This window comes from Hyla sarda, chromosome 1, assembly GCF_029499605.1.
Source record: "Hyla sarda isolate aHylSar1 chromosome 1, aHylSar1.hap1, whole genome shotgun sequence".
Classification (NCBI taxonomy): Eukaryota; Metazoa; Chordata; class Amphibia; order Anura; family Hylidae; genus Hyla; species Hyla sarda.
The window spans coordinates 404,206,676-404,217,875 of record NC_079189.1 but is presented as its reverse complement, the minus strand read 5'-3'; the positions used below and the strand labels follow the sequence as shown (position 1 = coordinate 404,217,875).

Sequence of the window (11,200 nt, the reverse complement as noted above, 5' to 3'; positions counted from 1 at the left end):
CGCTTGTTCTTGTAGACCCAATTTTTGAATTTTTGCAAGGGGTAAAAAGGAGAAAATTTTTACTTGTATTTGAAACCCAATTTCTCTCGAGTAAGGACATACCTCATATTTCTATGTTAATTGTTCAGCGGGCGCAGTAGAGGGCTCAGAAGGGAAGGAGCGTCAAATGGTTTTTGGGGGGCATGTCACCTTTAGGAAGCCCCTATGGTGCCAGAACTGCAAAAAAACCCACATGGCATACCATTTTGGAAACTAGACCCCTCGGGGAACGTAACAAGGGGTAATGTGAACCTTAATACCCCACAGGTGATTCACGACTTTTGCATATGTAAAAAAAAAAAAATTTTTTTTACCTAAAATGCTTGGTTTCCCTAAAGTTTTACATTTTTAAAAAGGGTAATAGCAGAAAATACACCCCAAAATTTGAAGCCCAATTTCTCCCGATTCAGAAAACACCCCATATGGGGGTGAAAAGTGCTCTGCTGGCGCACTACAGGTCTCAGAAGAGAAGGAGTCACATTTGGCTTTTTTGAAGGAAATTTTGCTCTGGGGGCATGCCGCATTTAGGAAGCCCCTATGGTGCCAGGACAGCAAAAAAAAAACACATGGCATACCATTTTGGAAACTAGACCCCTCGGGGAACGTAACAAGGGGTAAAGTGAACCTTAATACCCTACAGGTGTTTCACGACTTTTGCATATGTAAAAAAAAATAAAAAAATGTACCTAAAATGCTTGGTTTCCCAAAAAATGTACATTTATACAAAGGGTTAAAGCAGAAAATACCCCCCAAAATTTGAAGCCCAATTTCTCCCGATTCAGAAAACACCCCATATGGGGGTGAAAAGTGCTCTGCTGGCGCACTACAGGTCTCAGAAGAGAAGGAGTCACATTTGGCTTTTTGAAAGCAAATTTTGCTCTGGGGGCATGCCGCATTTAGGAAGCCCCTATGGTGCCAGGACCACAAAAAATACCCACATGGCATACCATTTTGGAAACTAGAGCCCTCGGGGAACGTAACAAGGCGTTAAGTGAACCTTAATACCCCACAGGCGTTTCACGACTATTGCATATGTAAAAAAAATAAAAAAAATTTTACCTAAAATGCTTCTTTTCCCAAAAACTTTACATTTTTAAAAAGGGTAAAAGCAGAAAATACCCCCCAAAATTTGAAGCCCAATTTCTCCCGAGTACGGCGATACCCCATATGTGACCCTTAACTGTTGCCTTGAAATACGACAGGGCTCCAAAGTGAGAGCGCCATGCGCATTTGAGGCCTAAATTAGGGATTGCATAGGGGTGGACATAGGGGTATTCTACGCCAGTGATTCCCAAACAGGGGGCCTCCAGCTGTTGCAAAACTCCCAGCATGCCTGGACAGTCAACGGCTGTCCGACAATACTGGGAGTTGTTGTTTTGCAACAGCTGGAGGCTCCGTTTTGGAAACCATGGCGTACCAGATGTTTTTCATTTTTATTGGGGAGGGGAGGGGGGCTGTGTAGGGGTATGTGTATATGTAGTGTTTTTTACTTTTTATTTTATTTTCTGTGTTAGTGTAGTGTAGTGTTTTTAGGGTACAGTCGCACGGGCGGGGGTTCACAGTAGTTTCTCGCTGGCAGTTTGAGCTGTTGCAGAAAATTTGCTGCAGCTCAAACTTGCAGCCCGATACCTACTGTAAGCCTCCGCCCATGTGAGTGTACCCTGTACGTTCACATTGGGGGGACATCCAGCTGTTGCAAAACTAAAACTCCCAGCATGCGCTGACAGACTGTACATGCTGAGAGTTTTAGTTTTGCAACAGCTGTAGGCACACTGGTTATGTATCACGGAGTTTGTGACCTTACTCAGTGTTTCAAAACCAGTGTGCCTCCAGCTGTTGCAAAACTACAACTCCCAGCATGTACGGTGCATGGTGTAAGGTGACTGCTGGGAGTTGTAGTTTGCAACAGCTGGAGGCACACCGGTCGTGAAACACTGAGTTAGGTAAAAAAAAAAAACTCTAAGTTTCACAACCAGTGTGCCTTCAGCTGTTGCAAAACTACAACTCTCAGCAGTCACCGACAGCAAACGGGCATGCTGGGAGTTGTAGTTATGCAACCAGCAGATGCACCACTACAACTCCCAGCATGCACTTTAGCTGTTTGTGCAAGCTGGGAGTTGTAGTTATACAACAGCTGAAGGTACACTTTTCCATAGAAATAATGTGCCTCCAGCTGTTGCAAAACCATAAGTCCCAGCATGCCCATAAGGGAATGCTGGGAGTTGTGGTGGTCTGCCTCCTGCTGTTGCATAACTACAGCTCCCAGCATAACCTTTTTGCATGCTGGGAGCTGTTGCTAAGCAACAGCAGGAGGCTGTAACTCACCTCCTGCTGTTGCTTCATCGCTGGACTGTCCCTCGCCGCCGTCGTCGCTCCTGGGGCCCCGATCCCAACATGGACGCCGGGGATCGGGGTCCCCAGCACCCGGGGTCGTCTTCCCGCACCCGCTCACGCCCTCCGGAAGAGGGGCGGAGCGGGTGCGGGAGTGACGCCCGCAGCAGGCGCCCTGATTGGTCGGCCGGTAATCCGGCCGACGAATTAGGGCGATCGTGAGGTGGCATCAGTGCCACCTCACCCCTGCTGGCTCTGGCTGTTCGGGGCCGTCAGAGACGGCCCCGAACAGCCAGTAATTCCGGGTCACCGGGTCACTGGAGACCCGATTGACCCGGAATCGCCGCAGATCGCTGGACTGAATTGTCCAGCGATCTGCGGTGATCGCCGACATGGGGGGGCATAATGACCCCCCTGGGCGATATGCCGGGATGCCTGCTGAACGATTTCAGCAGGCATCCGGCTCCGGTCCCCAACCGGCTAGCGGTGGGGGCCGGAATTCCCACGGGCGTATGGATACGCCCTGCGTCCTTAAGGACTCGGGATGCAGGGCGTATCCATACGCCCTGCGTCCTTAAGAGGTTAAAGGGGTACTCCTGTGGAAAACTTTTTTTTTTTTTTAATCAATTGGTGCCAGAAAGTTAAACAGATTTGCAAATTACTTCTATTAAAAAATCTTAATTCTTCCAGAACTTTTTAGGGGCTGTATACTACAGAGGAAATGCTTTAATTTTTTTATTTCTCTTCTGTCACAACCACAGTGCTCTCTGCTGACCTCTGCTGTCCATTTTAGGAATTATCCAGAGCAGCATATATTTGCTATGGGGATTTTCTCCTGCTCTGGACAGTTCCTAAAATGGACAGCAGATGTCGGCAAAGAGCACTGTGGTCGTGACAGAAGAGAAATCCAAAAATTAAAGCATTTCCTCTGTAGTATACAGCCCCTAAAAATACTGGAAGGATTACGATTTTTTAATAGAAGTAATTTACAAATCTGTTTAATTTTCTGGCACCAGTTGATTAAAAAAAATTAAAAGTTTTCCACGGGAGTACCCCTTTAAAGTGCAAGTGTAGAGCTCGTCTATTCCGCACAGATCAGTACGGAGAGAAGCAGCTGATGCTTAGATGTGCAGTTGCTGAGGAAAATGTCCGATGTCCAGCAAGTTCCACGCATGAGCTTTTTTTTCCTGACGAACAGGACTTGTGCACATAACTTGCTGGCCCTCATACAGTTTCCACTCCTCCATGATGACATCACGGAGCTGGTGGGTGTTAGAGACCTTGAACTCCCCCGCCTACTGTTTGAGGATGCCTCACAAATGCTTAATATGGTTTAGGTCTGGAGACATGCTTGGCCAGTTCATCACTTTTACCCTCAGCTTCTTTAGCTCATATTTCATTGTACTTGATCTAACTATCTTCTTATCTTGTATACCTTTGAGGACTGGTCAAATATAATTTGTATATATACTTATGTTATTTTTGTCCATCTTGGAGGTGTGTTTGGGGTCCATATGTTGGAGTACTGACCTGCGTCCCAGTCTCCAAAGGGAGGGGATCATGCTCCGCTTTAGTAAACTGCTCAAAAAAAATAAAGGGAACACTAAAACAACACAATGTAACTCCAAGTCAATCACACTTCTATGAAATCACACTGTCCACTCAGGAAGCAACACTGATTGACAATCAATTTCACATGCTGTTGTGCAAATGGAACACACAACAGGTGGAAATTATAGGCAATTAGCAAGACACCTCCAATAAAGGAATGGTTCTGCAGTTGGTGACCACTTCTCAGTTCCTATGGTTCCTGGCTGATGTTTTGGACACTTTTGAATGCTGGCGGGTGCTTTCACTCTAGTGGTAGCATGAGACGGAGTCTACAACCCACACAAGTGGCTAAGGTAGTGCAGCTCATCCAGGATGGCACATCAATGTGAGCTGTGGCAAGGTTTGCTGTGTCTGTCAGCGTAGTGTCCAGAGCATGGAGGCGCTACCAGGAGACAGGCCAGTACATCAGGAGACGTGGTGGAGGCCGTAGGAGGGCAACAACCCAGCAGCAGGACCGCTAACTCCGCCTTTGTGCAAGGAGGAGCACTGCAAGAGCCCTGCAAAATGACCTCCAGCAGGCCACAAATGTGCATGTATCCACTCAAACTGTCAGAAACAGACTCCATGAGGGTGGTATGAGGGCCCGGTGTCCACAGGTGGGGGTTGTGCTTACAGCCCAACACCGGGCAGGACATTTGGCATTTGCCAGAGAACACCAAGATTGGCAAATTCACCACTGGTGCCCTGTGCTCTTCACAGATGAAAGCAGGTTTCACACTGAGCACATGTGACAGAGACTGGAGATGCCCTGGAGGCTCTGCTGCCTGCAACATCCTCCAGCATTATCGGTTTCGCAGTGAATCAGTAATGGTGTGGGGTGGCATTTCTTTTGGGGGCTGCACAGCCCTCCAAGTGCTTGCCAGCGGTAGCTTGACTGCCATTAGGTACCGAGATAAGATCCTCAGACCCCTTGTGAGACCATATGCTGGTGCGGTTGGCCCTGGGTTCCTCCTAATGCAAGACAATACTAGACCTCATGTGGCTGGAGTGTGTCACCAGTTCCTGCAAGAGGAAGGCATTGATGCTATGGACTGGCCCGCCCATTCTCCAGACCTGCATCCGATTAAGCACATCTGGGACATCATGTCTCGCTCCATCCACCAATGCCACGTTACACCACAGACTGTCCAGGAGTTGGCGGATGCTTTATTCCAGGTCTGGGAGGACATCCCTCAGGAGACCATCTGCCACCTCATCAGGAGCATGCCCAGGCATTGTAGGGAGGTCATATGGGCACGTGGAGGCCACACACACTACTGAGCCTCATTTTGACTTCTTTTAAGGACATTACATAAAAGTTGGATCAGCCTGTAGAGTGGTTTTCCACTTAGATTTTGAGTGTGACTCCATATCCAGACCTCCATGGGTTGATGAATTTGATTTCCAGTGATAATTTTTGTGTGATTTTTTTGTCAGCACATTCAACTATGTAAAGACTAAAGTATTTCATACGATTAGTTCATTCATTCAGATCTAGGATGTGTTATCTTAGTGTTCCCTTTATTTTTTTGAGCTGTGTATGTCACAGTAGACATTCATGGTTTTCTCAATGAACTGTAGCTCCCCAGTGCACTACCACAACTATGCTTGACTGTAGGTAAGACACATTTGTCTTTCTACTTCTCACTTGTTTTCCACCACACATGCTTGACACCATATAAGCCACATAAGTTTATCTTGGTCTTATTGGACCACAGGTCTGTGGTCATGGTTTCAGTGATCCATGTCCTAAGTCTGCTCGTCTTTAGCAAACTGTTTTCAGGCTTACTTGTACTTCATCTTTAGAACAGGCTTCTTTCTGGGATGACAGCCATATAGACAAATTAGATGCAGTGTATGATCTGAGCACTGATAGGCTCACCACTCACCCCTTCAACTTCTGCAGCAATGCTGGCAGCACTAATACACCTATTTCCCAAAGAGATCATCTGGATAGGATGCAAAGACTGTGCACTACACTTCTTTGGTCGATCATAGTAAGGCCTGTTCTAAGTGGAACCTGACCTGTGAAACCGTTGTTTGGTCTTGCCCACTGTGCTGCAGCTCAGTTTCTGGGTGTTGGTAATCTTCTTACAGCCTAGGCCATCTTTATGTAGAGCAAAAATGATTTTCTTTCCGAGCCTTAGAGTTCTTTGCCATGAGATTCCATGTTAAACTTCCAGTGACCAGTATTAGAGAATGTGACAGCGATAAAAGCTAATTTTGCTTTGCAAATTCTGCTCCCCATTCCCACCTGAGACCTTGTAAGACTAACACATCACATGACACCTGGAAGGCAAAATGGCTACTTAATCCCAATTTGGACATTTCCACTCAGGGGTGTACTCACTTTTGTTGCCAAGGTTTAGACATTAATGACTGTGTGATGAATTATTTTAAGGGGACACAACATTAAACACTTATACAGGCTGTGCACTCACTTCTTTACATTGTAGCAGAGTGTCATTTGTCACATAAAAAGATATGAAATGTTTACAAAAATGTGAGGTAAGATACAGTATATCACAGCAGAAAATCCATCCTGTCATCATTGCCCCAGTTAAGTTTTATGAAGATAATTCACTTTCACGGACATAAAAAAAAATCAACCCATTATAGGAAAAAATAGGCCAATATTAAACACTTTGCAAAGCACAAATTAACTCAAAGTAAAACTTTATTTTTTAATTTGGTCTATATAACTAAATTTACAACCTGTTCATTGACCTTTCATAAAACAAATACTAGGGTGGAATACTACAGTAAGTATAAATGATGTACTTACAAAAACAGATGGCATAGCACCTCCAATGTACCAATAAGTAGTAAACCGTTACAATGTAAATATGGATTCCAGTGCTTATATGACAACTCCAGACTATACAAAGCACACTGGTTATTAAAATCTGCAATAAGGTGGGAATAGGATACTGAGCGTGTGTGACCACCAGTTCTAAAATGGAATTAAAACAACAGCAGGAGGCACAATAACCGGTCTATAAAATAATTTTTTAGAGTAGGGTCACATGTTGTATTTTGCCGAGTATTTTCTGCTGCTGATTTTGCTACCCATTGATTTCAATGGGTAGTAAAATACGCACCAGCAAATATGATGCAAAATACGTATGACCCTACCCTCAAGGTTTCCAATGGCAAACTTATTATTACATGTCTGTTAGAGCATTCCTAACAAGTCATGGGGACATCGGTATTAGAATGTATTTTAGAAATATGTACTGCATAAAAAGATTCTACAATGAACACTATAAAAACATTGTTTACCAGGGAAACATAGGAAATTGTTAATGGTCTATACAGCTAGATGCTAAAATGTAACTGAACAATAAACATATCTAAAATGAAACAAAAACATAGGGCAATTCCTAAAATGTTATTTTCAAACAAATCACACAAGAGATGGACACAAATAGTGTATTAGCATGTATATAGATGGAGCACTAAGGGCAATGTAGGATTCCTGAATATACTGTACAAATACAGCCATGAGGGAATGCAGTGTTCCAGACTTTGGAGAGAGAACTGGATGTTGCAGATATGCATAGAAGGAGTCATTTCTACTAATGACCTCTTGAGCGCCTGCCTAATAGCGCAGTGCTTACCACCAGCAATTATGGCATGACCCCTTCTGGACTATGGAAGTCAGCTTTACTTTGTCTTCACATTTTTCTGTCACATAAAAAGAACAGGATTTAAGATTTGAAAGTATCAATCATAAAACTGACACAGATATACAATTTTCATGGGAGAAATAGAACTGCCTGCTCTATTTTTGTCCAATATGATGGAATCTTTGATAGAGCCTCCAAAACAGGTGTGAACTGAGCATTAAAAAATGTGCGTGTTCATTCATATAGTAGGGTGCGGGGTGGGATGTAGCACAGGTTCAGGTCACCTGGAGTGCATAAACATCTGAATGGGCTGTGAAAATCATGTTGTGTTGGCTTTGTAATATTTTGCGCATCCATTATTTATGGAGTCATTTTACAAGGTGTAGCACCACATAAATGTCAGGTGGCACATCAGTAGAAGGCATTGACGTACAGAAGGGAACTAGCACTACCTAGCTGTGGCTGCAAAGTGACATTGAGTATCTCTGCTCACCTGCTGCTTTATTTGGTGCAAGGACTTAAAGGAAAATGGTCACCCGTTCACCTGCCCTATAACGATACACCAGGTTATAGTGCGGGTGAACAGGAGACCGATGCTATACCTACCTGCAGTCCGGAGCCCCAATCCTCCAAAGGAATATGCAAAGCAGCTCATTATATCACCTTTCAGGTAATGTTCCTGGTATCAGCTTGGCATAAAATCCTGATCAGCTTTTTATATTCCTTAACAGGAGCTAAGCTGATACCAGGGAACATTACCTGAAAAGGTGACGTAATGAGCTGCTTTGCATATATATATATATATATATATATATATATATATATATATATATATATACACACATACACATATACACACATACACATATACACACACACACACACACTACTCAACAAAACTGGAAAAATCGTTTCTCAAGAAAAATAAGCGATTACTTAATGTATATCACACATTCCTGTATAGGAATGAATGCTAGCTGCAAGTAAGAGTAACACATCTCGCTCAGGAATGAAGGGAAACCTTATTCACCTAGGGACTGTGATCTCATAGCTCTAGCACCTTATGTTTTCTCACAGTTCATTACAGTAACTCAATATAACAATCTCGATTAATTGGGCTATGGTATAAAAAAAAAACTTGGTAAATAGAAAAAAACTAAACCATTTTATTTTTTCATATTTCAACACTACATGGCAATCTAAGCAAAAAGCACCAAACTTGACTTATGTTATGGCCAAGATACATCATGAACCTCTTTACATGACCATGACTAAGTCCACATGATTCATATCATATAGACATATAGACCAGTATGGAGAAGCTATCTGAAATCCCAGAATAGCAAAGCTCTGGTTTTCATGGTCATGTAGAGGGTTGTCTTGCAGCTCACCAAGCGCTATGCTTATGCTATCCTAAGCATAGTACAAGGCAGTAAATTTAAGAACAACTGTTAGTTCCCTTTATATAGCCATATAAAGGGTTATTGGGCAGTGGTCACTCCCCATGGCTTTGCTTCTGATCTTGCTGTCACACAAGGATGGAAGCAAAGCTTTTGACAACACAAAGTAATCCAGCCTCCAGCCAACATTCTTGCCCCGTGAATTCATCATGTAAGTCCAAAAGGTATAAGCATACTGCTTGTCAGGGTACAGCTGGCGGAAGCTGTCAATAAAGCCTTCAGCCAGCAGCTCCCCAAATCCCTCTCTCTCCTGAGGAGTGAAGCCAGGGGTTTTCTTGTTGGTCTTAGGGTTCTTCAAGTCAATCTCCTGGTGTGCAACGTTTAAGTCACCACACAATATAAGTGGTTTCTTGCTGTCCAACCCCTTTAGATAAGCACGGAAGTCTACATCCCAGCGCTGGCGGTAGTCAAGGCGTACTAGGCCGCGGCTGGAGTTGGGAACATAAGCAGCAACCAAATAATAGGAGTCAAACTCTGCAGTGATAACACGACCCTCCTTGTCATGCTCTTCAATCCCTGGTAGAAAAAGGTTACATACATATGAATAAAGAAAACTCATACATGACTCAACCTATATGAACAATTGGCTGCCAAGTTTTTAGATAAGGCTAAATAATCAGATTTCTTCACACAGGGTGGAATCTTATTGCAAATGTTAATTATTTACCTCTTAATAAAGCAGTTCATTTTTTTTCATCTTTCCTTTTAACCCCTTAAGGACTCAGACCATTTTGGCCTTAAGGACTCAGACAATTTAATTTTAACGTTTTCATTTTTTCCTCCTCACCTTCTAAAAATCATAACTCTTTTATATTTTCATCCACAGATTAGTATGAGGGCTTGTTTTTTGCCCGACCAGTTGTCCTTTGTAATGACATCACTCATTATATCATGCGATCAGCAGCCGGGATCAGCCGCGCATGACACGGGCATCGCTCCGATGTCCGCGGTTATGCACAGGACGTAAATGTACGTCCTGGTGCGTTAAGTACCACCTCACCAGGACGTACATTTACGTCCTGCGTCCTTAAGGGGTTAAAGGGGTATTCCGCCCCTAGACATCTTATCCCCTATCCAAAGTATAGGGGATAAGATGTCAGATTGCCGCGGTCCCGCTGCTGGGGACCCTGGGGATCGCTGCTGCGGCACCACGCCATCATTACAGCACAGAGCGAGTTCGCTCTGTGCGTAATGACGAGTGATACGGGGGACGGAGCAGCGTGACGTCATGGCTCCTCTCCTCGTGACATCACGGCCCATCCCCTTAATGCAAGTCTATGGGAGGGGGCGTGACGACCGCCATGCCCCCTCCCATAGACTTGTATTGAAAGGGGCGGGCCGTGACATCACGAGGGGGCGGAGCCATGACGTAACGATGCTCCGGCCCCTGTACCGCCATCATTACGTGCAGAGCGAACTCGCTCTGTGCTGTAATGATAGCACGGTGCCGCAGCGAGGATCCCAAGGGTCCCCAGCAGCGGGACCGCGGCAATCTGACATCTTATCCCCTATCCTTTGGATAGGGGATAAGATGTCTAGGGGCGGAGTACCCCTTTAAGAGCTCGTTTAATGCTTCATACACAGGGCCTTACGAGGACTTCTATTTGAGGGACTAACTTTAGTTTGTAATGACACCCTTTCATTGTACAATCAAATGTACGAACAAAAATATAAATATTAAATAAAATCCAATTATGTTAATTTTTAGTTTTCAAGCAGTTACTTTATAGTAAAAACTGACATTACCAACTGTATTTAGCTTTTACAATAACAAAACAAGGATAACAGTCCTACCGGGTAAATCAATTTGTGTTTTGAATAATGGTAAAACAGGAGTTAGCAGGGGCAGGGAGTCCAGCTACATATGCCAGATAATTGTTAAAGATCAAACTGATAAAATATACTATAAACCAATGTTGACATAAAATGTGTTTAGTATGTATAAACCTAAGTGCTGTAAAGCCAAAGGCTGTCCAGGCATGCTGGGGGTTGTGGATTTGCTACAGCTGGGGGTGACCTGGTTGAAAAACACTGATCTATGTCCTGCTTCACAGGACACCCTGCAGAATGGCTCTCTCTCCTGACCGGTGGGGGTCTCAGAAGAAAGACCACAACTCATCAAAACTTTTGATATGTCTCTGTTTTCTGAAA

At 44.0% G+C, this 11,200-nt stretch overlaps 1 protein-coding gene across 5 annotated transcripts in view; it reads right to left on the bottom strand.

The window, feature by feature from the left end:
• Positions 1 to 8,443: 8,443 nt before the first annotated feature.
• The window catches only part of APEX1 (apurinic/apyrimidinic endodeoxyribonuclease 1), a 58,259-nt gene continuing 55,502 nt past the window's right edge, over positions 8,444 to 11,200 (bottom strand). For all 5 annotated transcript variants that reach the window (XM_056528543.1, XM_056528535.1, XM_056528518.1 and 2 more), the window contains exon 5: positions 8,444 to 9,565. In XM_056528543.1, the coding sequence (XP_056384518.1) occupies positions 9,051 to 9,565 (515 nt within the window). In that variant the 3' untranslated portion in view covers positions 8,444 to 9,050. The remainder of the gene's footprint in view (positions 9,566 to 11,200) is intronic.